Source organism: Bombina bombina, chromosome 3 (genome assembly GCF_027579735.1).
Source record: "Bombina bombina isolate aBomBom1 chromosome 3, aBomBom1.pri, whole genome shotgun sequence".
NCBI classification, from domain to species: Eukaryota; Metazoa; Chordata; class Amphibia; order Anura; family Bombinatoridae; genus Bombina; species Bombina bombina.
Window position 1 is genome coordinate 960,788,504 of NC_069501.1, and position 21,664 is coordinate 960,810,167.

At 37.0% G+C, this 21,664-nt stretch overlaps 1 protein-coding gene across 1 annotated transcript in view; it reads left to right on the top strand.

The window, feature by feature from the left end:
• The window catches only part of LRCH1 (leucine rich repeats and calponin homology domain containing 1), a 476,896-nt gene that overhangs the window by 416,395 nt on the left and 38,837 nt on the right, over positions 1–21,664 (top strand). Inside the window, exon 18 of the mRNA XM_053708012.1 lies at positions 4,993–5,070. Within this exon, the coding sequence (XP_053563987.1) occupies positions 4,993–5,070 (78 nt within the window). The remainder of the gene's footprint in view (positions 1–4,992; positions 5,071–21,664) is intronic.

A 21,664-nucleotide genomic window follows, 5' to 3' on the forward strand; every position in this document is an offset into this window, starting at 1 on the left:
TGGGGTTATTTAAGCTTAACTGGAGCTTTTTGTAAGTATTTTAGATTTGTATAGGTTGAACTCGATGGACTTCAGTCTTTTTTCAACCTTATCTACTATGTTACTATGTTACTATGTTACATATAAGGCGTGACTGTAAACATCAGATCATACTAATATACAAAGCAATTCTTAGTCATACTGGGGTGAAGATAAGCCAATGAATGCAATAAACTAATAACTTATGATTCAAGATAAAAAGCCATATGTAGCCTTGATCTTATGTAACAATACCTCATCTACCTTTATAAGATCACTCTACAAAATAGCTAATGTCCCATTCTTTGTTGAGACCATGGGGTACCCTCGTATTGAGTTTCCATATCCAGTATAATTCTTTCTTAGAAAGTATGGAATAAATATTACCACATCGAATGGGTCTCTTCGCTATATCTATTACTTTTACAGTAAACCTAGGTTGATCTGTGAAGTGAAAACAATTAAAGTGTCTGGCTACACTGGAGTCTTTGTTATAATTTTGGATATCCCTTCTATGTTCTCCAACTCTGGATCTTAGAGCACGTGAGGTCTGACCTACATATTGTTCGAAACACTAGGTGCATTCAATAAGATAGACTATAAAGGATGTACCACAATTAGCATAATGATTAATCTTGAAATTTTCATTAGTTGAATGACTAGTAAAGTCTGTACCCATGGATATCTGTTGACATGTAAGGCAATTTTTTGATAGACATTTAAAGGTCCCTTTCTTATTAAGCCATTGGGTACCTATTTGTTTTACATTGCTATTAATCATGCTCGGAGAAAGCTTTTTAGCTAATGTCGGTGCCTTTTTGGACACAAATTTGATTTTGTCAACAACATCTACTAAGGCATCATCACCTTTAAGTATGGGGAGATTCTTTCTAATGATATTACAAAGGTCATTGTATTGCAAAGAGAATTCCGTCGAGAAGACCACCATATCGTTTTCAAATGTGTTCTTCGCACTATTAACGTCCTTCCCACATGAAGGCTTGTAATTCTTCTTTACATCATCCAATGACTGCTGCAATAAGTCTGGGTCATAGCCCCTGGCAGTTAATCTATCCATTAGTTTATTAGCTTGAGAATTAAATAATTCCTCTGAGTTGGAATTTCTGCGTAGGCTGATGAACTGACTCTTGGGAATTGATTTTATCAGATGTTTCGGATGACAAGATGTTGCATGCAAAATCGTATTACCCGATGTTGGTTTTCTGTATGTATCTGTGATGACCCCATTTAGTTCAACTGAACCATATAAGGTGAGATCCAAAAAATGGACTTCTTTGTCTTGGACTTCTCCTGTGAACTTCAGATGCAAATCATTGTTGTTCACAAAATCAAGGAAATTTTCAAAGACAAATTCACCTTTGACCACAAAGATGAGATCATCAATGAATCTCATATACATACAGATATTTTTCAAGAAAGGTTTACTGCCACTGTAGAGACTGCCGAGTTCCCACCGCCCAACAAATAAATTTGCGAACGAGGGCGCGAACTTCGCCCCCATCGCAGTGCCACATATTTGTAAGAAATATTCTCCATTAAACATGAAATAGTTGTGGGATAGTAGGAACTCGACAGTCTCACAGAAAAACAGTTTAAACTCACTCGAATAATTAGTGTAGTTATCCAAAAAGAAACTGATGGCCTGTATGCCCAGGGCGTGGGGGATACGCGAATACAGTGACACTGCATCAATCACCACCCATCTATAATCTTCTTTCCACTTGATATTGTTTATAATTTTTAAAAGATGGGAAGAATCTCTTAAGTAACTACTTAGACCCTGAACCAAGGGTTGTAGAACCGAGTCAACCCACTCAGACAATGGCTCAAAAAGTGAGCCAATCCCAGATATTATTGGGCGACCCGGTGGGTTGACTGGGCTCTTATGTAGTTTAGGTAGGTGGTGAAAGACCGGCGTCACTGGATGTTGTGGTATTAAGGATGCATGATCTTCCTTAGATATAAAACCTAATGCAAGTGCATCCTCAAGTAGTCTGTCAAGCTTTTTAGAGAATTCTTTCTCAGGGTTAGAGGATAATTTCCTATATGTAATACCATCATTTAATTGCCTGTTCATCAATATATTGGGTTTTGTTCATTATAACAACGTTTCCACCCTTGTCAGATGTGCGAATGACCAAATTTTGTTGTTTTTCAAGTTGTTTAATGGCAGCTTTTTGTCTGTTAGTGAGATTGCTATTAAGGTTACTTTGTGTCATTTGTTTACCCAATTCTACAATATATCTTTCAACTTGCTTTTGAAACAAATTGATGTGTGTACCCCTCGATTGAGTGGGGTAGAAATTAGATCTTGTCTTTTTTGGTTTTGGGATATGTGAATCATCCATCCCATCACTATTTGTTTCCAATATTCTTAATTGTTCTAAGGTACATATGTCATTGAAATCAAGATCTAAATCTGAACATGAATTTATGTCTGACTGAATAATGCTGGGATCAGATGAATTCACATCATTCTCAACTACCTCATTTATTGGATCATCATTAACATCATTAATTTCTGTAGCGTTATAAAAATGCTTGTGCAATGTGAGCTTCCTAACAAATTTGTTGACATCCAGTAAGGTATTAAATACTGAAAAGGTGTGTGTGGGAGCAAAGCCTAGGCCCTTGGATAAAACAGTAATATGATCAGTGGTAAGTTGAAAGTCAGATAGATTAACCACACTAAGTGCTAATTCTTCCTTGATGCCCTCCTTGAGGTCCTTCTTCCTTCGCCTGGATCCAGCTCTGCGCGTCCTTTTTCTCTTCCTAACGGGATCTCTTGATTTTTTACTTTAGCTCGAACATCATTTTCTTTTTTCTCTTTTTTCTCTCGATGGTCACGTGATGTATCCTGTAACGAGAAAGAGGAAGGGGGAGAGAGGGAGGAAGAAGAAGAGGAAGAATCGGAGGAACTCTCATCTGAAGAAACTTCATCTTGATCAGAGGTGTCTAATTCTGTTGATGAGAAAACCACTTTTTTATTTTTGTTCTTATGTTTCTTCTTCAGAATAGATTTAGGTTCCATTGCTGATGTTGACGCCTTTGCCTCATATGCCTTGTTCTTATGTTTGTTCTTACTTTTGTTCTTACTCTTATTTTTATTTTTTATTTTATTGAAGTTAAGGCTATCTCCTTCATCATCCGTGATTACACTGGAATCATAGTCCCTCTGTTGGCTTGTAGAGAATCTGTGTGGTCGCCTAATAAATCTAGACCAATCATATACTTTGTTTTTTAAATAGTCCTCTTGATCCCTATTGAATTTTCTGCCTTTAAGTGAGGCCAATTCACTGTCAGATTTTCATATTCTCTTCTTCATATTAGATTTTAATTCAGAGTACTCCTCCTCTTGTTTATGTGTCTTTAATTCTTGCTTGATATTGTGGATTTGTGCCTTTAAAGAGTCCCTTTTGGACTTTTTACTTCTTATGAGAATGTCCATAATTGTCAATGAGCAAGTAGTGAGAGCATCTTTCCACTCAGTTGTTAGATCATCATCATTTAGTTCATAGGAAGGAAACTTCTTTATCCTTAATCCTCTAGGTATTCTTTTTGATTGTACATAATGCTCAAAGGCCACAATATCCCACATTAACCGTAAGTCCGTCAAAAGTAATCTTTCAAGATGGTTAAATAAACTTTTTATATCTTTCTCAATAAAATCATTGTCTCCCAGTGAGAATACAGATTGTAAATAGGTCTTTCTACTTTGCACATCAAAAATGGATTTGTTGAGGCTTATTGCCTCCCCCTCCATATTTATGCAAGTGCTAGTGTGCTGTGCAAAAAATTTTTTTAAATAAACAAGATTCCTTAATTTTTTGTTTTTTGTTTATTTTTGATTTAACGCCAAAGTGCAATTGTTAAGGTAATTTATAAAGGTGTGTTAGAATAACTGAGTAAATAAAAATATAAAAATATAACAACCTATGATTGGAGGTAAATGCTCTTATTGCACTTTATTTCTGAGTTATTAATATTATTGTAATGTCAAGTACATCCATAGAAGTTCTGATGCACTTAAAAACCTCTTTCATAGGGATATTTGTATATTCCACAAAGAGCGGTGTTTGACAGCGGGATTTAACAGCTCACAGCTGATTTCAAAAGGACCGGATATCAGTTTCCGTTTGTAAATACTGCAACACTCTCAGATTGAAAACAGAGAGCTGTTGTTATGTGTCAGATGTTTATTTATGCTTTTAACTGCAAATAATAATACAATTCCACCGCTCACAATTTGTCCTGAGAAACCAGTATCCAGCTATGTGTTTCAATATAACAGGAATCGTAATTTGACAGTTCATAGCTGATTTCAGAAAGCCGGATGTCAGTTTCTGTTTGTAAATACTGTGATGCTCACAGATTAAAAGTGGATAACTGTTGTTATGCAGATAGCTGTTACTATGCATCAAATATCTGTTTATGCTTTTAACTGGAAATAAAGGTACAATTCAACCGCTCACAGCTGATCCTGAATAACCGGTATCCAGTTGTAAGTTTAACTGAAACAAGCGTCGCAGCTTGACCGCACACAGCTGATCATGTATACCCAGTTACAACAATATTCTTAAATTCCACACACGGTTAATCCTGAATCAGGCATACAATCTTTTTAGAATCTGTGTAGGCAAAACTTACAATTTCCAAAACGCGGTATTACCGCAAAGCTATTATGCCAAGATACTAAATAGCTGATTCTTTGTAGTTACAATAAATGCGGTAGATATATAGATTCTCAAACTTATCGCCTAGTGAAACTATAATGATAATGATGCAGAGCACAAGAATAGTATTTCATTCATTTGTATATGCTGTATGATAATTATCTAATATCTTCTATGTTCATTTTATTTTCCTATAGAATACTTATGTGACATTAGAATAATGCCTGCTATGCAATTTGCTTCTAATATTTACATTTTTATGTTTTCTTTGTATTTTTAGCCCAGACTTAGCATGGCCAAATGCAGAAGGAACGTGGAAAACTTTTTAGACGCATGCAGAAAAATGGGTGTACCTGAGGTGAGCATTTTGATTTGTTTTAACTAACGAGAGTCAGTCCTAAATTTCCTACTAATTTTAAGTATTGGCAGTTGAGTCCGATATATCTGCTAAAATGATTTGTTGATTTATGTGTTAAAAATAAGTTATATATCAGCTACTTACCATTTAAACAATCATAATCATAGCTTTAGCATGAATCCATGACCTTTATTTTTTTTTGCGCTCTTTACAGACTATGTTAGTGTTGGTTACTTTTCAGATATGAACAATGCCAAAAATTGTTATGATTAAAAGCAAATAAATATGTATGTAAATGTTTGTGCTAGACTTTATTCACTAAGAACTTCACCACTGCAGAAAGCTATTCAGTGCCAGTTATATATGAGGGAACCTAGTGCTTAACATATGTAGAGAGGTGTGGACAGAACTTTAAGTTATTGCATGCTTTTTATTCCATTGCTAAATATGTCCTTTCTACAGCAGTCATTGTAAGGTCATAAAGCAGTATTTGAAGTTTACTGTAGTGAATTTTAAATAACATGAGTAGAATAAACGTATAGATTTACAAATTTACACCATGTTGACTACAATTGTTCTTCAATGATCAAACTATACCCTGTACTTTGCTTATTTGGATGAGCCAATCTGGAATTCTTAGATGGTAAAATCTCCATTGGTTGGTTTATGCTGAAAAGTTAAGATAACAAACTGCGAGACCTATGTGAAAAGGCTAGTACAGTATTGTGAAGCCTGACAGTTTTGAGGCTTAAAGTGCCAGTAAACCTAGCAAATAACACATAGTGCAGAGTTATATAACATTAGCTTAGCGCCAGGTTTCTAAAGCAAATTGTTAGATAGATATTTAGTAAAGAAAACAGAACGCCACTCCTGGCTCTACTAAGCGGGTCTGTTGTCTTCTGCTAAGCACATCACGGGCACGCTGTCTAGTCAAAGCGCCCCGATCACGCAATTAAAATCAATATAGCTTGCTCCCGCTCTGGTCTGGTAGCGGGAGCGAGCTGCATTGAGTTTAATAGCGCGATCACGCCGGCTGTGATTAGACAGCGTGCCCTGATGCGCTTAGGAGAAGAAAACAGACCCGCTCAGTAGAGCCAGGAGCGGCGTTCTGTTTTCTTTGCTAAATATCTATCTAACAATTTGCTTTAGAAACCTGGCGTTAAGCTAATGTTATATAATTCTGCACTATGTGCAGAATTATATAACATTATTTGATAGGTTTACAGGGCCTTTAAATTAAAGGATAGAGAGCAAACTAAATAATGAAAGTATATTGTGATGCAAAGTTGTTTATGTTGTGCATCTTGATGTTCCTTTAAATGGTCATGTTGGTCATATATACAGTTTTAGTGACATTGTGGGAATGATGAAACCTGACTATACTGTTTAATGGACATTTTATTTTGATAAATTACTGCATTTATGGTTGTTTTCTTTGCAAACCACGACAAACAGCTTTAGTTTAGTCTTACTTACAAACTATGGAATCTTTCATAGGCAAAAATGTCTAGTGAATCATACAGATTTGGGCCTAGATTTCAGTATTTTACAGAATTTGCTGTTGCAAGGCTATTTTTTGGCTTTCTTACAGCACAACAGTCCATTAGAAGCTTGTCTTTAGGTATGAATTAGCCCACCTGGGTTACATATGGTATGTGATAAGTTTGGAGAATACTGGCTTCCTAGACTCACATGAATTGAATTGTGCAGAGGTTAAACCTATCATTACCTGCAAGCAATAGTGCAATAATAATATGCTTTATCACATCCAAGCATTTAAGTATTGCCCTTTTATGTGCCTTTAATTAACATTTTTATATTGTTAGTTCACCTAAATGTGTGGATATTCAGATGGTCATATTTATTATTTGAACATGCACTGATCACCACTGCACGTCACTACAAAACATTTTAGTGCACTTTTTGCATGCTGGTCCCATAGAGACAAAGCAGTCTGTTGGCTTAAGTTAAGGCATATAACTGGTGTAACAGAGGTTAACAGAAACCTGCACCTGGTCGGAGGGCTGATGTCTGGGCATACATCTGGCATTAGGAGGTAGGGTCATGTATCTGATCTGATGCCTGATTTTCTTGCATATAGAGGTTGCTAGGTACATGTACCTGGTCTAAGAAAATATTGTTGGTCATATATCGAATATAAAAGATTTTTCTTGTACATATATCAGATATGAATTCCTTTGTTTGGCCCTATAGTTGGCATACAGATGTTGATGAGGACATGCACCTAGTGTGAGGTCTGATGTATGGATATGTAGCTAGCCATCACAGGTTCCTGAGACATACATATGGACTAGTGGTTAACATTTGGACAAATAGCTTGCACACAGAGGTTCCTGCATTTATATATCAGGTATAAGGGCTAATGTTTAAGCACACAAAGGTTGCTGGTTACATGCATTTGGTCACATTTAGTCATTTAGCTAGTATGTAGAAGTTAGGACTTCTTATCTGGTCTGATGTATGTGCACAGATCTGTCATGCAGAAATTTTATGGAGCAAGGCATCTGGTCTAAGGCCAATGTTTGCAAACGGGTTGGTGTGGGCATGCTTCTCATGTAGTCTCATGCATGGACATATAACTAGTACAAAAAGGGTTATGAGTGACATTCTTCCACTTTTAGGTCTAAAACTTACCGTTGGATGCTAGGGACATGCATTTGCTCTGAGGTGGACATACTTCTGGTATGGTCTCATGCTTGGACATATAATTGATACAAAATGGCTGCACATAACACTTCAATTTTTAGGTCTGAGGTTTAATGTTTAGCAAGCTTTTATAATAGGTTTGGGGCCTAATTGGGGATCTTGAAGGGGGGGCATATGAAAAAAAATATCCTGCAATAGTACCAACTGCCAACGTTACCTCTAATTTTGAGAAGCTGTGTACGCAAAAAAGTTTCTGAACTCATTGTTATTTTTTTTATGTCCTTTGGTAGATGTATATTAATGAGCAGCAAATAAGTACATAATGTTAATAAAACTCATACAAATGATTACAGTAACATTATGGTGATTTTTAAAAACAATGTTTAGTTTAGTTAAACAATATTCTAATAGTTAGCAACCTATGGACTAGATCCTGTGAGAGCTGCGTTAATGGATCTTTAAGCGATTGTTTCAGTGACTAGATCATTCTAACCCACTATTATCACCTTTAATGACTGCGCATATGCAGATCATTAGTAATAAAGGTATCTGACTGTGTGTGACCTGAATAGCTTTTACTTTATTTCAATTAATAATAAGACGCTTTCCAGCACCTTTTCAGCTGATTATTCAACAAATTTAACACTGTTGATAAGCACTTTTTGCCATTTTATAATGCCTTAGAAAGCAAAGCTAAAAAAACACAGGTTTCATAGCTTCATCTAGGAATTCTGATTGGAATCTGAACCTATATTAGATTGACCTTTTTTTTTCTATCTAAATGTGAGCAGTGTTTCCTGAAACATCTAGTTGTAGCAGTGTAAGGGCTAGATTTATCAACGCTGAGGCGTACAGCTCGCCTGTTGCGGGGCGAAATTACCCGCAGGTAATTAACATTGCACACGAGCGCAATTTTGCGCTCGCGTGCAATCCTGCCCCCTGCCCGCGCACAGCCAATCACGCGCGGGCAGGAGCTGTCAATCTCCCGACTCGACCGAGGAGATTGAATTTCGCCACAATAGAGGTGGCGTAGATGTTAGGGAAGCAGCGGTCTGGTGACCGCTGCTTGATTAATCATGGCGAGCAAGTTCTTGAGAGAACTTGCTGCCGTAGGGGCTTAATAAATCTAGCCCTAAATGCGTATATGAAAAAGTGTTCTTTTAGTACAAGATACTTTTAAGAATTTAGATACCCACAGTTTAAAATTTTAAATATAATCTAATGGTGTTTAGCGGAAGTAGCAGATTTAGCTGTAGAGCAGAAACCTTTCTCTACTCTTTACTAGAAACTTCATAAGGTACTTCCTTGTGCCTGTAGGCAACAAAGGAAAGGGATTTGCTTGGTGTGGGTGTGATACGAGGAGTATAGAAAAGTGAAAGGCTCCTATTATTGGTGTAAGGGAGCAGCCATACTGCTCAAACTAAATTAGCGGTCTAACATGCAAAGATCTCTTTTTGTGGGTGCTGAGCTAGTGATTGAGTATTTGAATTGATGATATCTAATCCAGGGAGTATACGAACGTTCACCTAGACTGTCTATTAGTTTGGCAGAAACTGTTAATATATAGAGTGGGAGAATTCTATAGTCAATAGATCAGTTTGCATGTAATTAAAACTCAGGGAAAATGATGGTTTTGAAAGGGTTGATGTTAATGGGGTTGGATTCAAAGATATAAAGGTTTAATGAGACTGTAAACACTAAATACATTTCTTTCATGTAATTAGCAAGAGTCCATGAGCTAGTGACGTATGGGATATAAATTACTACCAGGAGGGGCAAAGTTTCCCAAACCTCAAAATGCCTATAAATACACCCCTCACCACACACACAATTCAGTTTTACAAACTTTGCCTCCTATGGAGGTGGTGAAGTAAGTTTGTGCTAGATTCTACGTTGATATGCACTCCGCAGCAAGTTGGAGCCCGGTTTTCCTCTCAGCGTGCAGTGAATGTCAGAGGGATGTGAGGAGAGTATTGCCTATTTGAATGAAGTGATCTCCTTCTACGGGGTCTATTTCATAGGTTCTCTGTTATCGGTCGTAGAGATTCATCTCTTACCTCCCTTTTCAGATCGACGATATACTCTTATTTATATACCATTACCTCTGCTGATTTTCGTTTCAGTACTGGTTTGACTTTCTACAAACATGTAGATGAGTGTCCTGGGGTAAGTAAATCTTATTTTCTGTGACACTATAAGCTATGGTTGGGCACTTTATTTATAAAGTTCTAAATATATGTATTCAAACATTTATTTGCCTTGACTCAGAATGTTCAACATTCCTTATTTTCAGACAGTCAGTTTCATATTTGGGATAATGCATTTGAATCAATCATTTTTTTCTTACCTTAAAAATTTGACTTTTTTTCCCTGTGGGCTGTTAGGCTCGCGGGGGCTGAAAATGCTTCATTTTATTGCGTCATTCTTGGCGCGGACTTTTTTGGCGCAAAAAATCTTTTCTGTTTCCGGCGTCATACGTGTCGCCGGAAGTTGCGTCATTTTTTGACGTCCTTTTGCGCCAAAAATGTCGGCGTTCCGGATGTGGCGTCATTTTTGCGCCAAAAATGTCGGCGTTCCGCATTTAGGCGCCAAACAATGTGGGCGTATTATTTGGCGCCAAAAAATATGGGCGTCGCTTTTGTCTCCACATTATTTTAGTCTCATTTTTTCTTTGCTTCTGGTTACTAGAAGCTTGTTTATTGGCATTTTTTCCCATTCCTGAAACTGTCATTTAAGGAATTTGATCAATTTTGCTTTATATGTTGTTTTTTCTCTTACATATTGCAAGATGTCTCACGTTGCATCTGAGTCAGAAGATACTTCAGGAAAATCGCTGTCTAGTGCTGGAACTACCAAAGCTAAGTGTATCTGCTGTAAACTTTTGGTAGCTATTCCTCCGGCTGTTGTTTGTATTAATTGTCATGACAAACTTGTTAAAGCAGATAATATTTCCTTTAGTAATGTACCATTGCCTGTTGCAGTTCCCTCAACATCTAAGGTGCAGAATGTTCCTGATAACATAAGAGATGTTGTTTCTGAATCCATCAAGAAGGCTATGTCTGTTATTTCTCCTTCTAGTAAACATAAAAAATCTTTTAAAACTTCTCTCTCTACAGATGAATTTTTAAATGAACATCATCATTCTGATTCTGATGACTCTTCTGGTTCAGAGGATTCTGTCTCAGAGATTGATGCTGATAAATCTTCATATTTATTTAAAATGGAATTTATTCGTTCTTTACTTAAAGAAGTACTAATTGCTTTAGAAATAGAGGATTCTGGTCCTCTTGATACTAATTCTAAACGTTTAGATAAGGTATTTAAATCTCCTGTGGTTATTCCAGAAGTTTTTCCTGTTCCTAATGCTATTTCTGAAGTAATTTCCAGAGAATGGGATAAATTGGGTAATTCATTTACTCCTTCTAAACGTTTTAAGCAATTATATCCTGTGCCGTCTGACAGATTAGAATTTTGGGACAAAATCCCTAAAGTCGATGGGGCTATTTCTACCCTTGCTAAACGTACTACTATTCCTACGTCAGATGGTACTTCGTTTAAAGATCCTTTAGATAGGAAAATTGAATCCTTTCTAAGAAAAGCTTATCTGTGTTCAGGTAATCTTCTTAGACCTGCTATATCTTTGGCTGATGTTGCTGCAGCTTCAACTTTTTGGTTGGAGACTTTAGCACAACAAGTAACAGATCATGATTCTCATAATATTATTATTCTTCTTCAGCATGCTAATAATTTTATCTGTGATGCCATTTTTGATATTATCAGAGTTGATGTCAGGTTTATGTCTCTAGCTATTTTAGCTAGAAGAGCTTTATGGCTTAAAACTTGGAATGCTGATATGGCTTCTAAATCAACTCTACTTTCCATTTCTTTCCAGGGTAACAAATTATTTGGTTCTCAGTTGGATTCCATTATCTCAACTGTTACTGTTGGGAAAGGAACTTTTTTACCACAGGATAAAAAATCTAAGGGTAAAAACAGGGCTAATAATCGTTTTCGTTCCTTTCGTTTCAACAAAGAACAAAAGCCTGATCCTTCATCCTCAGGAGCAGTTTCAGTTTGGAAACCATCTCCAGTCTGGAATAAATCCAAGCCTTCTAGAAAGGCAAAGCCTGCTTCTAAGTCCACATGAAGGTGCGGCCCTCATTCCAGCTCAGCTGGTAGGGGGCAGGTTACGTTTTTTCAAAGAAATTTGGATCAATTCTGTTCACAATCTTTGGATTCAGAACATTGTTTCAGAAGGGTACAGAATTGGTTTCAAGATGAGACCTCCTGCAAAGAGATTTTTTCTTTCCCGTGTCCCAGTAAATACAGTGAAAGCTCAAGCATTTCTGAATTGTGTTTCAGATCTAGAGTTGGCTGGAGTAATTATGCCAGTTCCAGTTCTGGAACAGGGGATGGGGTTTTATTCAAATCTCTTCATTGTACCAAAGAAGGAGAATTCCTTCAGACCAGTTCTGGATCTAAAAATATTGAATCGTTATGTAAGGATACCAACGTTCAAAATGGTAACTGTAAGGACTATCTTGCCTTTTGTTCAGCAAGGGCATTTTATGTCCACAATAGATTTACAGGATGCATATCTGCATATTCCGATTCATCCAGATCATTATCAGTTCCTGAGATTCTCTTTTCTGGACAAGCATTACCAGTTTGTGGCTCTGCCGTTTGGCCTAGCTACAGCTCCAAGAATTTTTACAAAGGTTCTCTGTGCCCTTCTGTCTGTAATCAGAGAACAGGGTATTGTGGTATTTCCTTATTTGGACGATATCTTGGTACTTGCTCAGTCTTTACATTTAGCAGAATCTCATACGAATCGACTTGTGTTGTTTCTTCAAGATCATGGTTGGAGGATCAATTCACCAAAAAGTTCATTGATTCCTCAGACAAGGGTAACCTTTCTGGGTTTCCAGATAGATTCAGTGTCCATGACTCTGTCTTTAACAGACAAGAGACGTCTAAAATTGATTTCAGCTTGTCGAAACCTTCAGTCACAATCATTCCCTTCGGTAGCCTTATGCATGGAAATTCTAGGTCTTATGACTGCTGCATCGGACGCGATCCCCTTTGCTCGTTTTCACATGCGACCTCTTCAGCTCTGTATGCTGAATCAATGGTGCAAGGATTACACAAAGATATCTCAATTAATATCTTTAAAACCGATTGTACGACACTCTCTAACGTGGTGGACAGATCACCATCGTTTAATTCAGGGGGCTTCTTTTGTGCTTCCGACCTGGACTGTAATTTCAACAGATGCAAGTCTCACAGGTTGGGGAGCTGTGTGGGGATCTCTGATGGCACAAGGAGTTTGGGAATCTCAGGAGGTGAGATTACCGATCAATATTTTGGAACTCCGTGCAATTTTCAGAGCTCTTCAGTCTTGGCCTCTTCTGAAGAGAGAATCGTTCATTTGTTTTCAGACAGACAATGTCACTACTGTGGCATACATCAATCATCAAGGAGGGACTCACAGTCCTCTGGCTATGAAAGAAGTATCTCGAATTCTGGTTTGGGCGGAATCCAGCTCCTGTCTAATCTCTGCGGTTCATATCCCAGGTATAGACAATTGGGAAGCGGATTATCTCAGTCGCCAAACGTTGCATCCGGGCGAATGGTCTCTTCACCCAGAGGTATTTCTTCAGATTGTTCAAATGTGGGAGCTTCCAGAAATAGATCTGATGGCGTCTCATCTAAACAAGAAACTTCCCAGGTATCTGTCCAGATCCCGGGATCCTCAGGCGGAAGCAGTGGATGCATTATCACTTCCTTGGAAGTATCATCCTGCTTATATCTTTCCGCCTCTAGTTCTTCTTCCAAGAGTAATCTCCAAGATTCTGAAGGAATGCTCGTTTGTTCTGCTGGTAGCTCCGGCATGGCCTCACAGGTTTTGGTATGCGGATCTTGTCCGGATGGCCTCTTGCCATCCGTGGACTCTTCCGCTACGACCAGACCTTCTGTCGCAAGGTCCTTTTTTCCATCAGGATCTCAAATCCTTAAATTTAAAGGTATGGAGATTGAACGCTTGATTCTTGGTCAAAGAGGTTTCTCTGACTCTGTGATTAATACTATGTTACAGGCTCGTAAATCTGTATCCAGAGAGATATATTATAGAGTCTGGAAGACTTATATTTCTTGGTGTCTTTCTCATCATTTTTCTTGGCATTCTTTTAGAATTCCGAGAATTTTACAGTTTCTTCAGGATGGTTTAGATAAAGGTTTATCCGCAAGTTCTTTGAAAGGACAAATCTCTGCTCTTTCTGTTCTTTTTCACAGAAAGATTGCTAATCTTCCTGATATTCTTGTTTTGTACAAGCTTTGGTTCGTATAAAACCTGTCATTAAGTCAATTTCTCCTCCTTGGAGTTTAAATTTGGTTCTGGGGGCTCTTCAAGCTCCTCCGTTTGAACCTATGCATTCATTGGACATTAAATTACTTTCTTGGAAAGTTTTGTTCCTTTTGGCAATCTCTTCTGCCAGAAGAGTTTCTGAATTATCTGCTCTTTCTTGTGAGTCTCCTTTTCTGATTTTTCATCAGGATAAGGCAGTGTTGCGAACTTCTTTTGAATTTTTACCTAAAGTTGTGAATTCTAACAACATTAGTAGGGAAATTGTGGTTCCTTCATTATGTCCTAATCCTAAGAATTCTAAGGAGAAATCATTGCATTCTTTGGATGTTGTTAGAGCTTTGAAATATTATGTTGAAGCTACTAAGTCTTTCCGAAAGACTTCTAGTTTATTTGTTACCTTTTCTGGTTCTAGAAAAGGCCAGAAAGCTTCTGCCATTTCTTTGGCATCTTGGTTGAAATCTTTAATTCATCTTGCCTATGTTGAGTCGGGTAAATCTCCGCCTCAAAGGATTACAGCTCATTCTACTAGGTCAGTTTCTACTTCCTGGGCGTTTAGGAATGAAGCTTCGATTGATCAGATTTGCAAAGCAGCAACTTGGTCCTCTTTGCATACTTTTACTAAATTCTACCATTTTGATGTATTTTCTTCTTCTGAAGCAGTTTTTGGTAGAAAAGTACTTCAGGCTGCGGTTTCAGTTTGAATCTTCTGCTTATGTTTTTCATTAAACTTTATTTTGGGTGTGGATTATTTTCAGCAGGAATTGGCTGTCTTTATTTTATCCCTCCCTCTCTAGTGACTCTTGCGTGGAAAGATCCACATCTTGGGTAATCATTATCCCATACGTCACTAGCTCATGGACTCTTGCTAATTACATGAAAGAAAACATAATTTATGTAAGAACTTACCTGATAAATTCATTTCTTTCATATTAGCAAGAGTCCATGAGGTGGTTATGATTTTTGTATAAAGCACAATTATTCAATTCCTTATTTTATATGCTTTCGCACTTTTTTATCACCCCACTTCTTGGCTATTCGTTAAACTGAATTGTGGGTGTGGTGAGGGGTGTATTTATAGGCATTTTGAGGTTTGGGAAACTTTGCCCCTCCTGGTAGGAATGTATATCCCATACGTCACTAGCTCATGGACTTTTGCTAATATGAAAGAAATGGATTTATCAGGTAAGTTCTTACATAAATTATGTTTTTATAAGCAAGGTATTGAGGTTATTCCCTGTCTCCCTCTAGTCATGGTTGCCGCCATGTTGAAATTTAGCTTTCACTGCATTTCCTGCAAGTTCCCTAATGGCAGCACCCATGATAAGGGCGGTAGCATAAAATGTGTTTAGTGTTTGTTTAATCTCCTAAACACTTAGGACTGTTAACTGTGAAAATTATATGATTATCAGGGCTCAAAATTTCAGGTCGTAAGCTACTAGCCAGGCAAAAATGTTACTCGCCACTTCTAATCCTACCCCCACTACTCCACCCCTTCTTTGAATATGTTTATCCATTGTGAAACACATTATTGTGCAGTCATTTTTATTTTTATTTTATACCTGAACAAATTAAATAATGCTACATACATTAATATATTAACAAAAATAAGTGCATAGCAGTTAGCAACATGAACTTGGTGATTTCGGGTAAGACAACAACTGGATAGAAATAGGAAGTTGTTGAAGTGAGAGAGTGGAGAAAGAGAATGCTGGCATTCATGGAAGGTCATAGCATACCTGGAATTTTCTTTTAATAATTATCATCTCTCCCTTAACTATTTTTCTCCCTTCCCTCCTCTCTTCAATCTCTCTTTTTACCCTCTCTTATTTTTCAACATTTATTTACTAACTTACACTCTCCACCATTAAATTTCCACTCGCCAATGGCTAGTAAAGAGTGGAAATTTTGAGCCTTGTGATTATTATTACATTTAATAAATCTTATTTGGATAGATCTCAGTCATGTTACAGCTTTTTGTAACAGGACAGGTAAATACTAGCTGCTTCTGTAACAAATAGTTGCAACTTGCTCCAAATCAAAATTCTGATTTAAAAAAACGGTAAACTAAACCGCAACAATATGGTGCACTGCAAACATCTGTGCTTCTTGTTACTTTTTACTCTTTTGCTTCTAAGCATTTTTTTCACCCCAGTGGTGAGACAATTTTGAACATTTAAACCCAATTGTAAGACAAATTTCAGTGAGTGACCCACACAAATTATAGATTGTTTGTTTGTTTGTTTTTCCAGCAGGCCCAGCGGATTCTCAATTTATAATTTATTGCATGTGAGATAGCTGCTACTGTATACAGTACATTTTAAGTTTAGTAAATAATATTGAAAATGGCCCAGTGACCACTGCTGTCACTTTTTTGTCTTGCATGGTGTTAACTGTTACCACAGTGATCACCTGACTATACAGAAAAAAATCCTATATTTATTAAGAGAGGGACTTGTCTACTAGAAAATAAACTTTATTATCCCCCTGCATGGCCAAAAGTGCTATTCACGTGCATACTGGCTGCTATGTGCATGAAGAGCATAGCTTGTCATGCGCATCAAAGGGGTTAAAGGGATATTAAACAGTGCTGATATAGTAAAAACAAATATATTGAATCAAAGTAATCATAAAAAGAAACCTATTGTGTAAAAAACAGCAAACAACTTCTTTTCTTGCAAAATCAGCACTTAGAATTTCTCATTGTTGCCCCTGCTATCAGGGAAATAAGAGAGCAGACATGTTTTGAATTTAAGTTGCATTCTGCTTCTTTTGAGCATGAGCAAAACAGACTTACTGTCTCTCTAGCATTATCTGAATAGTAAGCCAGCTCAAGTTACTCTGGAAGATGTATGACATCAAGCTAGATTAACCTTCCTAGAGATCATAGCCTCTGTGTAGAGCTGTGACAAGAAGTAATGGACTCTGCACAAATGAAGTTGAAAATAATAACAGTTAAAATCCTTTTAAAATGATGAATAATATATATTGTAATTATATTTTAAAGAGACATGAAACCCTAGAAATATCTAGAAGTATCTAGATATGCTCAGTAGCTGCTGATTGGTGGCTGCACATAGATGTGTGTGACTTTGTGTGACTGGCTCACGCATGTACATTGCTATTTCTTCAACAAATGATAGCTGAAGAATGAAGCAAATTAGATAATAGAAGGAAATTGGAATGTTGTTTAAAATTGTATTCTCTATCTGAATCATGAAAGAAAATATTTTGGTTTTCATGTCCCTTTAAGTATAACCCACTGCTTAGTGCTATTTCTATACCAACTATGAAACGGACTGTTTAATATCCCTTTAATAAGTGCAAAAAGTTGTTTGCACCACAATCTGGGCTCTGCTACATATTAAGATTTAATTATCTACTGCATTGAGTGGACTGTTCATAATCTCTATCCAAGAACCATTGCTTATCATTTATCATAACTAGAAACCCCTGTCACAATTACCAACAACTTCTTTATGAACCTTATTAACCCTAACCAGGAGCCACCATTGCATTTAACCCTGGGAAACCCTGGAAAATAAAAGGTACTGTAAGCAACGTGCAAAATATTAATATCACACTTTGTTTTGCAAATTATCAAAAATACTTACAATGATAGCATAAATTATATCCATGCACTGAAATGCCTTCAGTACAACGTGATTAGATTTTTATTTATTTTTTAAATATTTTACTGTGCAGGCATAGAAGTTTTAAAAGTTAATGATATATACTGTTGTTTAGTACAACCTGATGAAGCAGCCAGACTTTAGAGGAACCCAAACTAGTTGTTACAGTTTTCAATAAACTATTTTAAATGTATGACAAGAGCAGTTTGTTAGTCTTTTTTTATACTTCTTTTTGAAACCATTCAAGTTCTATTGTAACAAAGCTGGTGAATGATAAAGGGTAAGTCAGCAGGGAAGTGTATTAGAATTTTCTATTGAGCGTTATCTGTCACTTTAAGATTATTTGCTGTTCTTCTGTGAGTTAGTTTCATTTCCATATTTCTGATTCACTGATGTACTATTGTGGTGCCCTTTCTTCATATGTTGGACGATATATAAATATGTATAAATTGTTATTAGTCCACTAGAGGGCAGGAACACTAAAGAAACAAACAAAGCTCAATTCAGATATAAAAATAGATATGAAAATACAGTGTTGAAATCATTCTACCGAATTACAAAAAAAAAAACCCAGTACTGTGTATAAAATAATTCTGTACCAGGTTTCATTTTAGTAACATACTGCTATACTACATTCTTTATTTTTTTTAGACTATATATTATACAGAGATGTGTATGTGTGTGCATTAATAATACATGTATTCTTTCTCACCATTAGAAACCAAGGCAGCTAGTTGTATGGTTTGAAAGGCATCGCTGCATAATAAAATGCAACTGAATGTCATTAAACAGCATTATGAAAGTTTTATTCAATTTATTTCTTGCTTTTGTGTAAAAAATGTGCTTTGTCCCACGCTCCCTAGAAGCCCAAAAGCAAAATCTGTAACCTAGGTGTTCACAATGCTGCAAATTACCTAAACCCAGTGGTTCTCAACCAAAGTGACCTCAAGGCCCGGTAAATTTTAGCTGGACATGTCCAGGGCCCGGTAGTTATATCTATAGTTATATATATAGTATGCAGCAGGGGCGGGCTGATCAGCCAGGCAAATAGAATCTGGGCCAAGGGACTAACAAGTAGGGGGCCCCACAAATGGCATCTCCATGGCTCCTGGTGCATTTCTTAAGCTGGAGTTTTCAGTTGCCATATCAGTAACTAAGCAGTTAAGTGGGTTTAGTGGGGGCCCTGGAGTGTGGGGGGTCCTGCTGGGGGTCTGTCGCTGTGAGGGCCATGGAGTGCGAGGTCTGGCCCTGGAGGTTGGGGGCTTTTTCTCTGGCCCTTATTGTTGGGGGTCCTGGCTCTGGAGGTTGATGTGCCTGTTGGGGTTAGGGCAGGGAGGCTACCATGTTCATTTGCCTACATTTGAATACATTTGGGTCAGTGTGAGACAGTTTTCCTGGGGCCTTGATTGGTCTCAGTCTGCCCCTGGTTTGTAGCAGGGTAAGAGTGTGCAGTGGGGGCATGACAGGTCAGGGCCCACCAGCAGGGCTATCACGGCCCGGTACTGGGCCACGGCCCGGCTGTTGAGAAACCAGGGCCTAAACCATCTGTTTGATTTTTAGCATTTGCAGGTTACTCTTAGATGTTCTCGCACTACCTCCAACTCAATCTGTCTAAAATTGAGCTGGTTCTTATTCTCCCTCTTCAAGACATCCTACACCTGGCATTTCTCTGACAGTTGGTGACTCTATTCTCAACACCTCACTCCAGGTCCACTGATTTCAGGTCACACTTTACTCTGAACTCACATTCACTCCACATATTAGAGCTGCTGCCAAATCCTGCCGTGCACATCTGTGCAATATTTGTAGAATGCTTCAGCTAGACTTATCCACCTAAGTTGCCAATCTCAATCAGCTGCTCTACACTGGCTACTAATACTCTAGAATACAATTCAAAGTATTAACCCTAACCTATAAAACACTCAACAGCCTCACTCCCAACTTGTTTTCCTCTTTCATCTCCAAATACTCTCCGACGACTCTTCTTCTATCAGCCTCTGACCTACGTCTCTCCACTCCTATTATATCTGCATTCCTCTCCTGTCTCCAAGACTTCTGATGTGCTGTTCCTGTCCTCTGGAGCTCTCTACCCCACTCCATAGGAGCCAGATTTACCGCACGGCTATTGGCTAAGAGGCGATCGATTGAATCAAACAAAGGAGCTTTCTACATGAAGTATCTTATAATTCATGAATGAAAGTCCCCTTTATTTGTTTCAATAGTAAATCCTAGCATTTGTAAAACGCTAGGATTTACTTTCACTTTAATACTAAGCCAACTCTGGAAGTTTTATGATATCATGACAGATAAGCTAGAGACCACAGCCTGCTTGTAGGACTGTGGCATGTACATTGTGCAAATGAAGTTTAAAATAAAAAAAAAAGAATAAATATTACATATTTCAATGATTTCTATGAAGTATAAGTCACTGCTTGGTGCTTTTTTATTACAACAATGAAACAGACTGTTTAATATCCCTTTAAGGACCACAAAAATCAATCATATTTGATCTATGGCTATAAAATTATTACCTTTAAATTTCTAATTATCTTAAATGTTCTTTTTGCTGTTTATTTTGTATGGAAGTGAGATCCTGAGATAGATAGAACATTCCTATGTTCTTCACATAGAAAATAATGTACTTTTTATTTTTTATATATATATATATATATATATATATATATATGTGTGTGTGTGTGTGATATAGATAGGTAGATCATTCCAGTGTTTTCTACACATATAAATAATATAATTTTTATTATTATAATATATATATATATATATATATATATGTGATACTGATAGATTAAAAATGTAATCAGTGATCACCCAGACATTGCTTGCTGAGGGTATGTGCTGGGTACTTCATTTATCACAAAGTTTCTTTATTAAGTCATCAGTTGCAAATACATGTTTCATTGCGATGGTCGCTTTGCTTTTCAGTTATTTCCCATATTCACATAGCATTGTAATTTGCCAGCATGTACACCAACTAGATTCCATTTATTGCCAAATCTAGAGTCTCGCTTTATATTTGCTCCAGCAGTTCTGTATGTTTACGTGATACACACACAAATAGCACATAAAGATTTGTCTGCAAGCACTTCATCATTTGTGCTCTAGTAATTTACTGGCTTAGGGGTTTTCTCTCTTGTGGAAAACATGTAACAGAACTTCCATAACACTCAGCCCTAGGATAGAATTTATTTTATCTGATCCTATGTGTGTGTTGTCTTTTTAATGTTGTGCACTGTCTCTTTCTGTTCTGACGGCTGCCCTTTGGATAGGCTGACCTCTGCTCTACAAATGACATCCTGCAATTGAATATCCGACACACTCAAAAGACTGTTGACGCTCTTCTGGCTCTGGGGGAGAATGTCCCACAATCAACTACTTTCTTACACTCCTGGGACCTGATAGGCTTTTGTCTCTTGCACATACTGCTTTTTCTATTAATGTATTTAAGCTATCACTGGAATGCAGTATCGGCATAACCGTTTTGCATGTGCACATATGCATCTCTCTACCTACCACTATGAAGGTACTTGTAGAATTTATCCCTTAAAATGTTTCTACATTCTGAAAGCAGCTTATGTGATTCAAAATAGTATACTAATATACATAGCAATATATATATATATATATATATATATATATATATATATATAGTAATATACACACAGTAATATACACAGCAATTATATAGTAATATATATAGTAATATAACAATTAAGCCTAAAGAATTATTTTTAAAAAGAAAATAAAACAATGAATACTTCTTAAAGAAGAACATACAAGTGAAAGTAAAAGGTTAAGGGGCATTGTAGTACAAAAATTACATGCTCTAATTTGTTACATTAAGTAATTTTAGCACTACTGACCAAAAATGGTTTAACACCTAGTTAATGTACTGCTTGGGGGCCGCAGAAAACTG